Here is a 19,803-nt window from a genome sequence, read left to right as displayed (position 1 = left end):
CTCGTCCTCTACTTTGACGAACAAACCAGTTCTGAGCTGGTTTGAAGGAGCTGACTTCAAGGTGGAATATAACAACAACATTTTCTAAAATCACACAATGTATATCCAGCTTAAGTTAGTGAAGAAGTTTGTTCAGGTAACTTTGCTCGATTCACTCTGGTAATCATTATAAATGAGTCTGCTGTCAATGGACTGTTTCTTTGGATGCAAATGTTGCCTCTTAATGGTACTAAATTGGTTTAATCAAATGCACACTTTTCCAGATGGTTTCCCTTTTGCAAATGGGAATGTTACAGTAGATGTTGTTTGCACATCGCCACTTCTTCTCTGTCAGGATCTGCTGGGATGATTTATTGCAGCAGCGCTGAAAAATAAGAATCAGACCTTGTCGTGGAGCCGGACTTTTTCCACTGGTACCTGAAAGTAGGACATGTGGTTTTAAAGAATTCAAATGAAATGCAAAGGTTAATTATCCCATTGTTTGCTAATTTCAGCGTGTCCTTTAACATGTGGATCTGATGCTTTAGGCTGGCCTTATCAAGCCACTCCGGAGGAAAGGTCAATGTCATTAAGCAATCCAATTGTAACCTTCTTTCCCAGAAGCGTGTTCCTTACCATTTCTAATGTAAAGCAGGGGAGGAAATATGAAGCTGAATATCATTTTCTCTAGAAATGTCCTTTGTGACATTTATGTGGGTTTTTTAACATTAATTATGGCCAATATCATATAACAAGACACATAATCCCTTCTCTCTCTTTCTATTCCTTTCCTCATCAAATAGTTTTGCTAGGCTTTGAAACGATGAAGAATTAATTTTTTTATTTAAAAATGTTCTGCTTTATATTTTAACCCATTTTGAAACATATGTTTATAAACAAATTGTATATCTGATATCAATAATACCCTCTGCTGTGAAACATCCTGACTAGATTAACAGCAGTCCTCACATGACAATTATTGATTATTTATACATTTTCTTCAAGTCTCTTATAGGCAAACTGTTTATTAAATGTATTTAACTCATGAGGACATTAAGTGTGATCAAACCTTTATTGATGTTTGAAATTAAAAAACACCAAAAAACATCTTGTGACAATATATAAGCCCATATTTGTCACAAACATCCTAACTAAAGGTTCTAGGAAAACCAGCTATACTCTGCTTTCCACGTTAAAAGTAATGAAATGATATATGAGAATAAAATAGGTAAATTATTAAAGAGAGAGGATTGACTTTACTTTTCAATATATAATCTATAATTTTTTTGGAAATTCCAGATTACTTCCTTCCTTTCTGTTTTCACTCCCTTATTTCAGGTTTATTGCAGCCACCATACATCAGCCCTAGCTCACAGTCATAGACAGAGGGGGGGGGGGGGGGGGGGGGGCAGATGGGCACGTTAAACAGGTGTCCCCTACAAAAGGTTATGGCAGAGACAATTACCCGTCCACTTCCACCTGTCTGCTTTAACATGGGTGATAGTGCTGTGGTCACATTCCAATATCAGACAGTGTGGATTAGGATCTGAATTAGCTTTCACAGTCACTCAGGGAGCCGGCCTGATAACACACGTCGCACCAAATCAACCACATGAAATTGGCCCGTTTCCTCCGTCTCTAGAGCTATTTGTGCAACACAGCACCGAATTACAGCGACGGGGGGGGTGGGGGGTGGGGGACCTATTGTTACACCGATGGATGAGAGTGGCTTAGAATACCATATTGTGCACCCAGGCTGAGAACTGGCAGGGGAAGTGAAAGTAGCTCCGATTAGAAATTCACTGATTTGCCTCACCTTGGTGTCGTTTAAGGAGAAAAAAAAACACACACACACACACACACGTGCTTTTCCAGTGATGTAAGACACTCCACACTTTACGCTTCAAGTTTCTCCCAAAGCGAGAACACCAGGGATCCCGGATCCTCATCGTGGCCTTATCCAGAGGATTCCAGTATGCGCAGCAGCAACATTATAATCCACCAGAGCGGCCTCACCAACAGTGAATGGGACGCTTTGTAGAGACAGTGGCAGCACCCAGGGGGATTTTATTGGCCCATTTTCTGGTTCACAGCTGTTAGCACTACAACAAGATGAAACTCATCTGGATGTAAAAGCTCAGACCGTCGATGAGTTCTCAACGTTTTTTGTGTGTTTTCTTCAACATCAGTGTGTTGCATGTCCACTGGAGACTATAGCCTTCTTTCTCTCATTATTTTAAATGGGAGCACATTGTGTGGCAGCGCTGAAAGCAGAGCGAGGTTCTGATGCTCAGATCGCACGGCGTTGGAAGTTGAAAAACATTTCAGTTTATGGTAAAAAAAAGATGGGTACTTGAAAAAGGGTTTTCAGTCGCTGTGTAGTAACAGCAGTTTGCACAAATAGTTATTTTGCTTGTGCTGTTTAAGTTGAATCAAGATTTTTTTTGCAGTACTACTGACTGTCATTTGCATTTCTCTCCCAGGTGTGATGGGTGAATATGAGCCAAAGATTGAAGTTCAGTTTCCAGAGGTGGTTCACGTCTCCAAAGGATCCACCGTCAAGCTGGAATGCTTCGCCCTGGGAAAGTAAGCCCACACTGAGTCAGGCTCAACATGCCCAATAGCATTTAGGAGACGAAATGTTAGAAGAAAAATGCCGGGATATTTTTTTCATGTGTTCCACTTCCTTTGCCACAATCCTCGTGTGTTTCAAGCCAGGCTGCACACCCAAGAAATTACAGGGCACATTTTGTGGAGCGAGAGTCAGTTCCGATGTTCGTATTTGGTGACACAGTGTTCTGAAGCCTAGAGTACCAGAGGGGGTCACACTGCTTAAAGTTTGAATACTGAGCAGGTGTATTGCTCCTCACTCTGAGGGAGGCTTTCTTCTGACAGATTCTAATTAGAGAATTAATCAATTTAATTACCTTTTAATATCCGTTTGTCTGTCAGTCAGCAGCACTCAAAAACAATATAACTGATTTAGATTAAACTCAGTGGAGGGGTGGGACAAGAAGCCATTACATATGGAATGGATCTGGATAAACAGATCATTTTGATTTATGATATGAGATTCAATGTTAAAACTGGTGGAGGTGGGTTCTCTCTGAGTGCCCCTCTACTCATACAAGCCCCTTCAACCTTCAACCAGTCCCAGAAAAAAGGATAAGATGCTGTTTGGTGTCTGTACACAGAAATGAACCTTCATGAATATAAAGAAGGTGAGGTAGTCCTACTGTAGTAATTGTGAGTAATCTCAGTGACCCAATTGTGTTTTTTATGATATTTTGTGCATTAAGGGAGATATGAGACATTCAATTTAGATAAATTGTTATTAATAGTATTGATCATCAGTTGAATAATCAAAATGGGATAAGTAAGCAATTTTAGTTTATTTAAAGGACAATCGACCAATATTTTGGTTTGGCATGTTTCACCATGAAAGTCGGTACATGTCTGGTCTATGTATCGAAAAGTAACTTTTGTTTTATTTCAATTCTTTGTCTGACAAAATATAATCAATTAAAATATAAATCCTGTGTTTATTTGAGTATGTGGAACTTCTCGCTTACTGCACAAACTGGAATTTCATTTTTTGAAAATATAGAGATGCCTGCATCTTCCTGCTAGTGACAGATTCTGTTTATTTTCAAAAATTGAAAGCTGGGACTTCAGAGTTGTACACTTCTCCGCTCTCACAGCCCGGTTCCCTCTATAAACTGGAGGAGAGTGGACGGCGTACCGTTCCCCAGGAAGGTGGACATGAGGAAAGCCAGCGGTGTCCTGGAGATCCCATACTTCCAGCAGGAGGACGCGGGCACGTACGAGTGCGTGGCCGAGAACTCCAGAGGAATGAACACAGTGAAAGGAAAGCTCTCTTTCTACGGTATGTCGTGCATTAATATTTGACCAGCGTGCGCCACATCTGTCAGAGCTGCTCAGACTGAGAGGCAGAAGAAACAGACACAACTGGTCCCATAAAGCCGTCAGTGGCGATCAGCGCGTGGCACACACGAGGAGGGAGGCTCGTTTTAACGGCACATCAAAATGATTAAAGGCTGTCAGCCATGATGCCTCTAATATTTTGATCCAGATTAAAGGAGTGATGCGGATGAGGCTGAGCCCTTGGATACGACCTTGTTGGTGAGCCATGTATTGGGTACCACCAGATGGCATCATGATTGACATCCAACTTGACTTGAGATCAAAGCTGTTAAATGTACTATACATAGAGCAGTGGCACATATGTCAGGGACATAATCTGCACGGCAGCATCTGGATGGGCAGGATGAGGGTTACTAGATTGACGCATTGTTGATAATAGTGCCGTGGTTAGAGTCTCACCTACTGACTTCACGTACTGGTAGTCACGATAACGCCTGGCTGGGATGTGCAGTCATCATGTCACTCCAAAGTAAAACCTCCATAGTCTGAAAAAGGACTGTGCTCTTACAAATTTACTCAGTACACATTTCAATAAGTGTCGTCTCCTGAAGGAGTATTTTATAAACTATTTGTTTCGTTTAAAACATTTTAAATTGCATTTTACAGCTTCATTTTTAACATTTTAGATTAATACTGATAAACATGTTATATGAAAAGTTACGTTCTGTAATAACGCAGATCAACGGTATTTCAAAATATTCTCCAATACAGAGAGGTGTGGTGTTTAATTAAATTTTATTTACAATACATTTTTTGTATTTATTGGAAAGGGTCAAATAAATGTTTGTCTTTAACTTTAAGTATATTACAAGTTGGTTTGATCCTTAACACATCCATGAAAAACACTCAGAGATTTCTGTTTCTGTCCCATGACTGACTCTTATTTATACTGACGAGAGCACATGTGTCCACTCTTCGTTTAGCTCATATTACAATGGATGTGTGTATGTTTGCCTTACATTTATTTGCTTTCTGAATTAATAATAAAAGAAACTCAAACAATAATTAAATATCTTATATGGTTCATAAATTATGATTTTTTAATATAAAACATGATTTGATCATAGCAGCATTAAAATTGAAGAGATTCAGGACCTTTTTGAGTTTAATCACGGTAGAGCTTGTGTTCCCTCTTCTCCCACAATGTGATGCAGTTCCAGAAAGACGTTGGAGAACAAAAGTAACTTGTGTTTTCATGGTTTTCCAATAAAAACTTTTGTTGTAGATTCCTTGTTCGGTTGACATCTGACGACACAAGCTTTATCTTTTGCATGCATCTAAATGACTATGCTGCAAATGAGTTACAATGAAACTGAGACAGAGACCAAGTTTCTGAAGGCAGCATAAGAATGGGTCAGAATCAGTGGAGCTTAATGTGAATAAATTAACAAGATTGATGCTTATGTTATTGACAGTTAAGGCATTACAAGTATAAAACACTTATAGCAGATATACTAAAATATGCATCAATCATGTGAGAACTAATTGGTAAATTAAAAGCTAAATGATGCCGATCATCAACGTTTAATTAACATTTTTGCAGGATATTTTATTTTCTGGTCAGGTTTGCCTGGCTGCTAACTTGTGTTTGAACACTCTATGGATTTTCCTCCCACCTCTGCCTGTCGGATTTGCTCCCGTCTAGCCGTGCTGTGTCAGCTTCCACAAATAACTCATTTGGGGCATTAAACAATTTGTCATTCTTTACAACAGCCCTGGTAGCTCTTAGCTGAATTGCCTTTAACAGCCGAAGAGCACGCTGTGATCCGCCAGTGCTTGATTTGTCCATTTGAGCTTCTGGTCCTCTCTCAGTTTTGATGTGTTTTGTCACTTTCTCTCCATCTGTGTCTCTCCTGCTGTCTGCAGCCAAGTGATAATAATCACTAATCTTATTTTGAACTCCCTTTGAATTAAGCCTTGGAGACATTCGTCAGCAGTGGTAGCCAATGGGGGAATCGATAAGGGTATCTCTTGTACATGCAGGCGGTCGTCAGTGGAGAGAGAGCTGAGCTTTGTGTCCGACAGGGAGAAATGAAGGTGTTAGTTCAGAGTGGCAGTTTGCTGACCGTTGTATGTCTATGTTAATATGCCTTGATGTAAGTCTTACATCAGTGTTTACACTAGATCGTCTGTGTTTAAAGTTTCTTTTTGATTGATCTGGATAAGACGGAGCCGTATTTCCAATTTGCAACATGTTTTTTATTTCATTTCAGATTTTAGATATACTAATTATTAGAATTGTAATATTAATCAATATACATATCAAAATACCTAAAAATGGGAATTCATTAACTGTTCTTAGGGTTTAGAATCACATTTGTGGTTTAAGGCTTAAGTTAAAATAAATTACTTATATCTTAATTTAAAAAAAGATATTCTTAGGTCATTTCCTCCATCTCTCTCCCTACTTATCATTAATCTCTGTATTCTAGGCAGTTTCCTTCAGTCTCCAATTTCTGACCACTGACAAACCCGCGTGTCTTCGACTTGAATCAATTCAAGCCCAAGACGAGTTGTTAAATTTCCATCCCTGAGAAGCTTTGAAAAGAAACGGCCGCTCGCCGGCTCGTTGATGTTGATATTACTCAGAGCGAGAGTAAGAGCGGAGCCGTGACAGGTTAGTTTCCCTGTTGTATTCACATTTGTGTTTCTGCAGACTTACTGCTGCATTATCTCCCTGCGATTTCACTGATAAGGCAAATTCCCATCTTTCCTCTGCTTGAGCCACTTGACGTTTGGCCTGATTGTATGCGCGCCTGGCCCGGTGCAGGCAGAGATGGGCTGCCTGCTTTAATTTGGTAAGCGTTGACTGAGAGTCGATACGTTCCCAGCAGGTGAGGGATGGAGCGAGGGACCTTGACAGGGAGGAGAAAAAAAATAAAACAGCAACAACAACACTGCAGTATTGAAAGGTGCAGCTCGGATGGAGGACTGCGATAGCTCGATTGGATTGATGCTAAATAACGCGTGATGCTCAAGTCCCCTCAAGCAATTTTCTCTCATCCATGCTAGTGGAGTCCATGTCCAAACCACAGACTGTTTATATCTAGCTGGATGAGGCATCTCTAATATCCAGACATGAAGTGAAAATTTCCCTCATACAAATACTGCCATCTTGCACAGGTGGAGCCAGAGTCTGTGCAGTGACAACGGGGGGACGGAGCCGCTGAAGCGAGGTCGTGTCGATTCATGAGCTCGACCAATCAGTCAGTGACGCCTGTCAATCACGACATTTCACCACATATGTTGGCATCGAATAACTAATTTAAAAACCCGAACGTTACCAGAAAGAGGTACATTGAGACAAACATCAGTGAGATAAGAAATGACAGAAACCGTTTAAAAAAAAATATTGTATTTGACATGTTTGCAATGGCTTACATTGATTAAAAAGACAGGCTTGATTAGATGTGTTCTGCACACAGTGCTGTCTCCTCTGTGTCAGCTCACCAGTTAGTTTCATCAACGAACCACAGGATGCAGCAACAGTGCTCCTGAAAGATAGTGTGCAACATGTGCATTTGGGGATCCCAAAAAGAACAATCAACATATGTCGAATGTGTGAATGCACGATATGAATCTTCGTTAATCGTTTCTATTTCCAGAGCGGCGGTTGCAGGATTAGCAGATGCTATCTGCAATAGGTGCCCGATGGCAGAGTATTACCTACAGTCTATACATTGAGTCAGACGAGTGTGGATGTTACATCATACATGAGAGAATAAATGTCTCCTCTCCCAAGTCGTTTAAATAGCTGATATTTTTGGAGCTTTTTTAAAGAAAAGGACAATTCAAGTGATGCAAATATTCACCTACAATTTTTTATTTGTTACACATTCCACTGATAGACTTTGGAACTGTTGTGAAAGATCATTTTCACTGTCTATTTAGCTGTGAAACGTAAGCGCCATGCGGAGAAAGCAGGTCTCTCTATAAGAGCAGCTCACATGCCTGAGACGTGTGTCTCATGAAGGCAGCGTGGCACTAATGTTAGAGACCTGCAGTAGCACACCTGATCCACTGTCAAGGTCTCTGACATAAATACACAAAACCACCTCTCCAGTCTCTACGTCCTCCCCTTTCTGTTTCTGAACACCCACGTATGCACCGTATGCACACACTCTCGCCCTCACATCGGCCACACGCTGAAGTCCCAATGCACAGTGTCTTAGTGTAGGGGTACATTTGCAGAAACTGAAATTCTCACTGTGTTCCCGTGCCCTTACCCCAAAACAGAATACTGTATAGCAGAAGCCAATTAGAGCTGGATTTGTACTTTTCCTGAAAGGCCTCCCCAAAGGTCAGTCCTTGAGAGTGGCATTAGGTGAGCTCTGTGGAATGGAAAAGTGCGGTCAGCTATTACTCTTGTCCTGCCACTGGCCTTGTGTGATATAGAATGATAGTAGCTTGACCTACACATCATCCAGAGTGTACAGAGCTTTACACATCCAGTTTTATGTTCCACTTCTTCTTTGGCTTCATCATTAACTAGCCTTGAGTTACTTGGGTGACACAGCAAGAATCAATTCTGCCCCTATGTAATTATACCATCATTTACTCAGATTGTATTGAGCGGAGGATTTAATGGCACCGGCAGCCAACTTAGAGTATATGAATGTGGTTTTCTTCATTTTTGTTCTAGCGAGAATGCACCGGGAAACTATGAAAACAATAAATTTGGTAGTTGAAGCCCTGATTCTAAAACTAAATCATTTCACAGGCATTAATCACACTGACTAACACAGGAAAGCAACTTAATGTATGAATGAATCATGCTGTTTACTTCTCTTTAGAGAGACCGGAGAGTTTGTGTAGAAATTGAATTTCCCTCCATCAAGAGCTTTGTCCTTCACTGCATTATCTCTGATCAGAGCGCAATGCAATCTTTGAGAATGTTGTAAATAAAACAACTTATTTATTTAAGCTGCAAAACAAGCAGAGGAGATGGACCTGTGTCTGCAGTCCTCCTGTTAGACTGCATGTGCAACAGAAAGTCAGCAGGAGACTCCTTGATTCTGTAATGATCATACACACACATTCTGAACATCTAGTCTTCAACCAATCCGCTAACATTTGGAATCTTTTGGCACAAAGTGTAATATGTGTATTGGCATGGGACCTTGTTAAGGGGTCTCAGACCATGGCGACATTGCAGTCTTGTGGTTCTGACAGAAGTATTGTTGCTGAGAACTAACATATAACTATTGTACACCAAAATAAGTGGGTCGACTTTTTTATTTTTAAACCACTCTGTTTTTCTTGACCAGTGATTCATGTTCCATGTCACACACATGCTGGAAACTGAGAAGTTCTCTCCCCTCACTGTCTTGCCAGGGTCTCATCTTGCAGGGTACGAAGAAATGTATGCTGGAATACATGATTCCTAAAGTATAAAAAAGAGTAAGCCCACAAACATTACATTACAACACCTGGAAGTTCAAGACGCTTCATAACATCATGAAGAAAACTGGTGTGAAGTCCTTTGGTGATTTTTTTTTGGGATACATTTTTTGGAAACCGGAGGGGGGGGGGGGCTTTAATCAGCATTTTTTCGGGCCCCATCTCAGTTTAGGTCCCAAGGCAATTGCATATATTCCTACCTTGCTGAAATGTACCTTCCTGTCCTTCCAAAATCCTCCTCATATGGCTGTAACCGCAGTTAGCAGGGAGAAATAAATACAATATCATATAATAAATACTGTAGCCACTCTTTCATCTGGAGACTAAAGGCTGTACAGTCAAATACTTGTGAGTTAAAAGACTGAATCAGACTGAAACTGTAAAATCAAAGAGGGTTTTTAGTTGCAGTCTTGCTCTGTCTTTACTCTCTCATTGACTAACACTTTGTTTATTGTTTGCAGCCCCCCCTCATCTCATTGAAAAACCTGAAGATGCGCAGAAGCTCATTGATGACTCGCTGGTGTGGGAGTGTAAAGCCACAGGGAAGCCGAAGCCTTCTTACAGGTGGATGAAAAATGGAGAGAGCCTGGATTCTGCTGAGGTGAGAACCCGCCGAGCACTTGCATGTCTTTTGAACTGAAGACACACTTCAGCTTCCAAGGTGAGCCATGCGACAGCAGCTCCGGCACAGATGTTTTCCTGCACACTATGCTGCGGCTGCCGCCTCTGAATGAGGAATGGGAGCTACCATGTACTGCATTTCCAGAGCTTTTATTGTGCTGCTTGTTCAAGCTTTACTGACTAATTGCCGCACATCATCGTCTCCTTCATTACAACACAGGGCCTCCTGCGGCGCAATACATTATGATGCTCAATTCTGCACAGCGACATTTATTTGAAAGGAATCCGAGTGTGTCTGCTGCGCTAACAGACTGAACCGTAAACAGTCTGAGTATTTCACGCTAGACTGGAAAGCACAGTGATGTAAGAGCTTCCCTAATCTTGTGTTAAATCTCGAGTGCCATTATTAATCCTGTGACACCAAGAAGGAAAAAGTGACAATCTCGATGAAAACACTGTGTGTCCTACTTTTGTTTTATCTCCCCGTGCCTGCTCAATCTCCAATATGAGCACTGCCACCAGTCTTCGATGGCTCCAAACATCCGACTTCTAACTCTAACTGAACCCGGCTCTGCTCTCGTCCCTCTTTGTAATGGATTATTATTTTGGATGCTTTCGCCAGGTTGTTGTGGAAAAGATTGATTGGACACTCAGGCACAGCTTGCTCCTGATAAATAAATAGGCTTTATGTTAATTTGCCTCATTATGCAAAACAGGCGACAGACACACCAGGGGTTATCGATCAGTACCTGAAATACATGTCGTCGGAATGAGCCCAGCCTGTTGTTATAATAGTGGAGGAAACTCTGCAAATCAACAAAATACAAATAAGCAAACTAGGCTCGGTGTCAAAGAAGAAATGTGGAGGTAAGACTCTTGATTTTCTTGTGGACTAAACAAGACAACCCATCTGTAAACATTAAGTACTTGTTTTGATTATCAGACCTTCCTACTTCCCCTCATTTCATTATGAAATGAAAAGATTCAAATCAAAGTGCTGGAGCCTTAAAAATGATCCTGCAAAAACACCTCACCCCACTCAGCCGTCTGAATTTATTGTTTGATTTATCCCGACCATGACTGTGTTGTTTTTTCTGTGCAACAGATTCCCCGTTAAGATAGACATAATGAATGGATATATGCAGGGTGCTTGGGGGGATGGATTAATCAGTGAAGGTGTTGCATTGTCTCAAATGCCACCATTAACCACAGTGGCTTAATGAGTGGAAGAGGGAAAGGTCAGTGATGTAAGGAGCGGTGGGGAGAGGATGCACCATTTGTTTTTATTTATTACAGTGAATCAAATGAGACCTTTATGAAATCGCCGTGGCGTGAAACGTATTCTTGCCGACAGTTTTCTAACTTTGAGCAACAGAATGAAGTCTGTAGAAACAACATTACATAAGGTACAGGTCATATCTCTTGTTTGGACTAATTCGATATTAGACACAGCAGTAGATTTCATTTAGCTTTGGCTGTATACTGACAGTGGCTGAGATGTCTCATTTACAGAAAACACAAATGCCAAAGAAAAATCATTCACAGCTTATAGATGGTTTTCTATTTGGAGTGTTACGGTAGCAAACAGGTAAACAGTTTTACTTTTACCTTTTTGGGTCATCTGAGCACCTGTACCGTAACACCTCAAATAGACAAGCATCTCATTTTAAGCGGCGACTGGCTTGTCCAGATTGTCACCTGGCAAATGAAGCCTCACATATACATCCATGACTTGACTGCAGTAACTCTGCTCGCTTCATTGTCACCCACGTCCATTGTGGTTGTGTTTCCATTGTGTGGATTTCGTATTCATCTTTTCAGTTCAGGTTTGTGTGAGACGTCTCAGTTATGGTTATAACGCAGAGTATGTGCAATAGTTAGTGTTATTGCCCAATTTTCAAAAATCCATCCTCTTTACTATATTAAGGGCAAACGAACAAAAACAGCTTTTAACAGCACAAAAATGAATGATGGGAGAATTTATAATCTGACTTTACCATCACTGGACGGACAGTGAGCATGATGCTGTGTGACTGTTTTCTGAGTCAGACCTCACAGAATAAAAGACTCATGATGCTGCTTTTTGCTACGACGCTGTCAAAATAGAAATGGTTTATTGGAATGCTTCATTTCTCACGGCTGTTTTCATCTTCTCTCTGCTACTTTATTGACAATGGCTTCAGGATTAACTGTCTGTGCAATTAAAGACAAACTCTAGCGTGAAACAGGATTTAGTCCATTTAAAGGGGAACGGGACCACCATACTAATGTCTTACTTCAGTGTACTTGAACTGACTTTATCCCCTGAAGGACTCTAACGTCAGAGCCATTCTTAAATTAAAGGAATGAATGATGTGATTTAAGTGACGTTGGCTATACGTTCTGATGAGAGGGTTTAAATTTCCTGCCTTCCCCAATAATTCAAGCTCAAGTGGAGCAAACAGGCTGAGCTTCTGTTCTCTCTGTTGCAAAGCCGAGTCCATGTATTTGTTCATAGTCAGCAGTAATCAATCACATTTCTGTCAATGGAGTTCTCAAATTTCTTCCACAGTTCTGCCCCGGCGAGCACCGATAATTACTTGTTGTTTTTTCAGCCTGAGAGTTTGCTTTCATTGTTAATGAGATCAACGTTTGCACTACAAAAAAAATCTGTTGTATCTTTGTATTTGAAGAGCAGAAGTAATATGGTTATTTTCCTCCTTTTCTCTTTAAAGCCACAGACGTGGATTGATGCTGCATGATACTGCGTGTCTTGTTTAAAATTGTACAGCAGTTTGGCTTCGTCCTCACGAAGGCTTCCAGTAATTAGTATTTCTGAGGGGCGTCGCTGCGGACAGCAATCAAATTCAAGACGCTCCCTTCTAGAAAACCGTAGAAGTCGTCTCCTTCGTGCCGTCCATTCCTCTACCTGCTTTTCTCGGTTTCATATCACATGAATCAAACCAGTGTTGTTGGGGAATGACATTGCCAATCATTTCCATTCAGCATAAGGCGGGCAGATGGTTCCACCCAGGTCCCTGCATGAAAAACTGCTGATTTGAGTGGAACGTCATGCTTAATTAATAGCAGCCGTAAACAGGAGCGCTTCCCATGTGCAGACTGATATACGCCACCATTTGCCTTCCTTGCCAGCAGGGATATTCGTCCCCGCACATCCACGGCTTCCAAGCATTATGGAAATTCTGGCACAACCTGCTCAAACATGGGATTAGTTTGTGATCTTTCACTGAGGAGAGTCTCTCTTTTCATGCGACTCTACCTTAATCCCCCTGTGACTGGGGTTCAGGCCGCCATGGAAATGGGCTCTAATGACATTACGGGCGAGCCTGAGGAAAACACAGGAGATGAAGGGCACGAGGTGGCAGAACCTGACACAGCTGCACAGAGATGTAGAAAAACTGCTCAAGGATTTAATACCATGGTGACAGGGTTGAGTGAGAAGCCGAGTTCAGAGAGATAAACGTATAGTGCGGATTAAATGAGCAACGCATGCACTGATCCAAATGGGTTTGTGAGTTCATCAGGCCCAGCCGTCCTTAAATAAATCCTAATTTGGCGGCTCGTCGACGAGCTAGATTTCCCACGCCAAAAAAAAAAGATAGTCCAAACAGATGAAGAGGCGGTACAGCATGACCATGAACACAGCATTTAGTATGTATAGGGCATACCTATCGGAAAAGCAATTTTCACAATGCAGTACACCTCAGATGTTATGATATTCCTTCTCCCCCTCCTTTTCCCCTCCTCCTGCTGAAGGGGAAACAGGCCCTGTGGTGCAGTTAGAGATATAAATAGGGCATGGTTTTATTTCACTCTCATAAACATGCAGATTGATTAGGGTCATTTTCTGCTAGCCTGCCTCCATCCACCCAAGCCTTTCCCTCCATTAGTGATGAAAACCTAGATTTATTGCCACGTCTGTCACTTGCAGACCATAATTCACATGCCCACTGGCCGGCTGTTTTTATGTAGATGAGCGCTGGGAATAAGGCGTATTATGTCCTTATGTCAACAGGAGCGCATACAGGTCGCCAATGGGGCATTGACCATCAACCGCCTGACCCTGTCCGACACGGGAATGTACCAGTGTGTGGCTGGGAACAAGCACGGCGAGGTCTTCTCCAACACAGAGCTACGAGTTATAGGTAAGGCACCGGCTATAATGGTAAATGGTCTGGATTTATTTTTATTACCTTGTCATGATGACCGCTCAAAGTGCTTCACATTGTGCCATTCACTCGTTCATACACACACAGACACATACACACACACATTCATACAGTGCATCTATGTGCAGCACTTTCTCTAACACACAACAATCACACACACTGCTTGCACAGCTGTCAGGGACAACTCAGTGTCTTGCCCAAGGACACTTCGGCACACAGAATGGTGGACTGGGATCGAACCGTTCTACCTGCTGAGCGTCACTTCCCCTGGTGGGCGCACGCTGTCCGTGCATGTGTCCGTGTGCACCCGTTTGTCCGTGTTGGTTTTCAAGTTTCCTCCGTCTCCCTCCTCTGCTCGGCGGTGGCAGGTGACCTCCGGCCCCTCTGTTATTGGCCACTAATTGAAAGGCATTAATTATAAGAGGAATGCGTCCGGCTGACAGTGATGTATGCCAGAGCTGCTCTGTTCACCAGCCTCGCCCATCTGCCCTGTCAAGCCTGTCACTCTCCACTCTGGGCTGGCAGCAGCTCTCACTGTTCAACCTCCAACTGATCAGTCTCCCTGCCGCTGAGGGAACCGGGAGCTCCGACTCAAGGGGGCGGGATTCAAAAAGAGAAACGTCAAGTTACTGAATCACAAAGTCACACTGTTTTAGATAAGGCCGTGTATTTCTCTCGAGTGGCTTCCAGTCTCTGAAAGTTATTACCCTGGAATAATCCCTCGGTGAAACACTAAAGAAGAAAATATCACCGTCTCTGCTTTGAAAATGAGTCAAAGAATCACATGAAGTCTAACTGAGAATAATAATAAGCTACACTGATCTCCACATCAACTCCTCTACAAAAAATGCACGTTGTACTAATTAGATTCCTCATTTCTCATTTTTCATATTGGAAATAAGGTAGTAAAACGGCATGGTTTTTATGATACTATTTTTTGAGTTTTTAACATTTGGAAAATTACATAAATTTGATATCTAATAAATGAACAGAGGTTAATTGGTACATTTTTGAAGCTAGGAGATGTGAGGCTTTTACGAACGCTGTCTTTAATATGCTGCTCTTGTCTCAGCCGTTGCCCCAGATTTCACTCACAATCAACTGAGGAGCCAGACGCTGGTGAAGGTAGGAGGAGATGTGCTCATCGAGTGCCGGCCGAAGATGTCTCCTTGGGGTGTGATCTCTTGGCGGAAGGGCAGCGAACCACTCCGAGAAAATAACAGGTATCACAATTCACACCTTTTGCTTCTCTTTTCTGCCACACTGTGAGGACTGCGGGGCGTTTACCTGCATGTGTTCTGATTGCATTGAGCCATGCACCGATCCCCGAAGGTCCTGTTCATATGTGTTAATACAGACACGTCTTTATGCTGGGCAACACATGCTATTTCCAGATGCAACATCTTGTTCGCATTAGAATTGTAGATTGACAAATACATCTGATTATCAGGGCCATATGAATGTTAAAGAAAAGGCTCAGATTTCAAGAGAGAAGTGGTTTTAGTTCAAGGGAATCTTTATTTAAGAGCATACAGTCATAATCATTTATGCTATGTCTCATTTTACAGGGAGAATATCAGAACATTACACTTTATATACAAATAACATAATACTCAATACTTTGGCTCATCAACAGCATATTACCGTATCAGGACATTTTGAAGAGAACAACAACACAGAATAGTTTCCTTGTAGGAGGAAATGATTGGTATTTGTCAAGTGCAGGGCTGGTAACGTCTGTGTGAGGTTTATAGTTTTGAAACTTGATTGCTTTCAAAATTAGGTTTTGGTTTAAGATTTCAGATCCAGAAGGAGTGAAACCCAAAGACAATAGACCCAAAGCAGCTCAGTAGTACCATTTTTTTTTCTAATTCATCTCCGAGGCACAATAAATATTGCAGATGAAGCCGTTGTTTTGTCACCCTATCAGTTGTCTCCCTATTTCTAGACTTTCAGAGTATCTTTCATTATATTGAAATTGGACTGAGATGATCGGTTTTCTATCTACTATATTCTTAACTCTACAGTCAGAGTAGTATAGCTCAACTTCTGTTCGTCCGTGGAGAGATTTCTATGATGCAGTCCTCAGATGGGGTGAGAGCACTCACAGAACAGCTGAGAGGAAAGGCAGCATGGAATCAAACTGAGTAATGGTTGATTGGATTTGCCAAGTTTTACCTCCTGCTGTTTAGTGGTGGCCAACAAGACTCCAATCCAAAGTGCTAATGGAGTAGGTTTTACAGGCTCCAGAAAGGAAACTATTCAATTTCTAACTTCAGATTTTTCAACTTTTTCATGAACGATTGCATCGTCCTGCCACCTTCGACCCCTGAGATAAGAGATGAGCCACATGTGGGAACTTTTGTCAGTGATTGCGTGTGTCGGTCTGTGCGTGTGCAGACCGGCCCAGCGGCCTCGTGGCAGACAGGGGTCAGCCATCGGGTGTCACCGCTCTAGCATGACTCGGCTCTAGCAGACCTGTGTGCACAGTGTCTTGCCAGGCTTTGCATATATACAAAGCAGTGTTGTTGCTTGTCAAACAAAGTGGCGGGGGAATTTGCATAGTGGTTTCGCTGCTGGTGCCCTTCACTTGCCCTGCGCCGCTCCCATCACACTTTTTCAACCTCACCGGGCCCTGATCAGTCTGACCCTGTTGTTGTGGATTCATGGTTCAGATTGATTTCCCATTGGTCTCGCGGTCCTCCCCGAAGTGAGGAATTTAATAGCAGCGTTTACCGATGTGGAGGTCTTGTGCAACTTGTCCTGCAGTGTTCTCCCTCCATTATAAATCACATTTTGACCAGCTGCTTTGACAATTAACGAATGATTCAGGAATCAAATCGTTTGACTCCTACACATAAATGACTTGAAAATCCAATCATGGAATAATTGTTTTAGTTGCGGCTGTAACTTGAAGGTTTGATTTACTGCTGGTGAATAAAGAGTTTTTTGATTATGGTCAATTAGGAGATGCATTTCTTAAACCCTGCCTTTATCTTGGTGGTTTTGAAAGTCTGTTCGATGTTCAGAAATATGTTGAAATGCTTCTATTTGATCTCAATAAATGATATTTGACTCTGACCATCTGTGCTTCTCCTCAATGAAGAAGAAAGAGAGTCTTCTATTTTTTTGCCATGATGCTGGAATGTACTGCCAGTTGCTAAGTTGAGTTACTGTTTACAGAGTTATAAAAACAGCATATCCTTTAAATGAGCTTATTACAGCTCCCCCTTTCTCTCTTTATTATTGTCTCCCTTTTTGCTTTTGTCTGTGATGTCGGCACATATACCCCCGCGTTGCAGGCCACAAAATACAATTGCTCAGCATCTGCTGTGGACATCATTAGAACAGTTGTCTTTATACGTCTCATCTTGCTGAAACCATAAGACTTCGGAATGATGGAACAAATAACATCCTGGTCTCAAACATCAACTGTGTGATCAGCACAAGAGTCAAGTTTCTTGCTTGTTAATTGTAATTGATTTGTTTGTATATATGTATATATATATATGAAGCCCAGAAACAGCTATAGCATTTGTATTTGTGTACGTGGTTGGGATGCATGCATGTCTGAGCATTTCTGTTTGGTTATGCACCTGTACGGAAAGGTGTTAATCTATAGGAGGTACATGTGAACCCCTTTTGTTGAAGATTAATTGCCTTAATTGCGCTAGCACTCCACCGTGGCTTCAGCAGGAAGGGAACTAGTGTCACCAGCTGTGTAATCCATCTTCATAGCAGCAGCCCCCGTTTTTTATGTTCCTGCAGGAGGCCAGTGGAGGGAGGGGATGTCTTATCTACCCCAGACAACCCTGCAGGGACGAGGTTTAGATGACATCAGCTGGAACAAAGCAGCTGAGAGCGCAGAGCAGAGCAGGTCTTGCTGATGAGAGTGTAAAGTGTGCCGTGCCAGCCAGGGAGAACAGCCTTAAAAAAAACAAAAAAAAACCCAAGCCATTTCAATATGTCAATGGCACAAAGAAACCAAGTTTGTTAGGCTGCTCACGCCAGGCGCACTCAATCAGCTGTCCTCTCATGAGCCACCACGGGATGTGCTGACTTCCCCATGTTGTTCCCTCCTCACTCAAATGCTCAACACCTTGAGTGTTTATCTCGATCGGCTTTTGCAGTCATGCAAATATTTGCGCCGGATCTTTTCAATCCCTTGAAGAAGGTGTTTGGGTGTGGCTGTGACAAATCCCCCCCACTCTTGTTTTTTCCGGCGCCCTGATGCTGCAGTGTTTCCTCAATTGCACAGTGGATACATGTTGCTTTGTCGTTTGTATTGGTGCATACTGTATCATACTGTATCAAAACGAGAGGGTGTAATGCTTTAGTTTTTTGTTGCTGATGACAGTCACAAGTTCAGCATGCCCCAGGTATCCATGGCAATTCCTTTGAGTAAGCACAATCTTAAAAGGTCACACACCCAGAATAAATGAATCCTAAAAATGCTAAAATATATTCTTTCTGTTATTATAATGTGTGACTTGTTTCTCCCTGGGTTATGCATCATATTTTTTTTTCAAACAAGGTGTTTAGAATGGGGGGAAGTTATGAACCCTGCTGTGGGCTGGTTACGTGGGGAGGCAGAATCGAGTCATTTATGTTTATTATAATTGCTGAGAGGAGACAGACTCCAAGAACAAAATGGGCCTGGCAAACTGCTGCCCAGTCAAAATGCCATTTGGGCTCATGCTCTGTGGTTAAGTGCATAACACCAATGTACAATCTGTTTGAAATTTGTTTTATGTATTGATTTTATTTATTGAACATCCCAAATATGCAAACTAATTGAAAATAATTGCTTACTTTATGGTATAATGATTCTTATCAAAGCGAATTTCCTATTTCATTAATAACTCATGAATAACTCATGGCCAGCTGTTCGCTCTTGCACTAGTTACCTTTTATATGAGGCATTTCTGGGTCTGTGTGTGGACACACAACCCAAGTGGGCCAGGTCAGGCCAGGTTAGAACAATAATGTCATATGACATTCTGCTTTGGGCCGTGTTCGGTCATGTTGGCAGGGCTATCATCTTTTACCCTGCTCATGCCTGTAATCAGCTAATGGGTTTGGATTTGGACATAAATCTGGTTCTGGTCGGGCTCAGTTAGTTTTCTGTCAGCCTTGGTTTGCTTAGACAGAACATTTGTCCGGGGTCGCACTCTAGTCAGCATCACACAGAAAACTAAAAGATAATATTCGCGGAAGAAGGACTCTTCTTCTTAATAATTCCTGACTCAAAAATAATGTATTATTCGATGAGAATACTTTATCTACACTGCCTTTTCGATTAAGGCGGAAACTACTGCTGTTACGAACCCACGGAAACTGGGACCTGTGTGAACCGCTGCACCGGTGTTAGCCCTGGCAGTCACTGTGCACTTGGGAGTGGAACTGTTTGAGTGACATCTTTGAACAAGCTGAGTACAGGAGGCTGGTTGCCAAGGTAACAACTGTTCAAAGTTTTTCTTACCCCAGATTAGCGGTTTCAAAACAACTACAGTCGTGCAGCCCCACAGCACATGGAGGAGAAACATAGAGGAAGAGTAGTGTAAAACTGTTGAAATGCAGACATCGTAAATTAATACAGTTTGCTCCTCCTTGATTTAAAATTAGAAAACAACTACAGCTATATGTAGTGATTGGTGTGTGATTCTTCTATAATTCTGATTATATGAAA

General features: G+C 41.9%; 1 protein-coding gene across 1 annotated transcript in view; it reads left to right on the top strand.

The window, feature by feature from the left end:
* Window positions 1–16,587, top strand: part of LOC133959415 (contactin-3-like) — a 63,566-nt gene extending 46,979 nt beyond the window's left edge. The window contains exons 6-11 of the mRNA XM_062394594.1: window positions 2,463–2,565; window positions 3,681–3,865; window positions 9,786–9,925; window positions 13,961–14,090; window positions 15,187–15,337; window positions 16,515–16,587. Of these exons, the coding sequence (XP_062250578.1) occupies window positions 2,463–2,565; window positions 3,681–3,865; window positions 9,786–9,925; window positions 13,961–14,090; window positions 15,187–15,337; window positions 16,515–16,587 (782 nt within the window). The remainder of the gene's footprint in view (window positions 1–2,462; window positions 2,566–3,680; window positions 3,866–9,785; window positions 9,926–13,960; window positions 14,091–15,186; window positions 15,338–16,514) is intronic.
* The last annotated feature ends 3,216 nt before the right edge of the window (window positions 16,588–19,803 follow it).

This window comes from Platichthys flesus, chromosome 2, assembly GCF_949316205.1.
Source record: "Platichthys flesus chromosome 2, fPlaFle2.1, whole genome shotgun sequence".
Classification (NCBI taxonomy): domain Eukaryota; kingdom Metazoa; phylum Chordata; class Actinopteri; order Pleuronectiformes; family Pleuronectidae; genus Platichthys; species Platichthys flesus.
The sequence above is the reverse complement of the archived record's forward strand: the minus strand, read 5'-3'. Positions and strand labels throughout refer to the sequence as shown.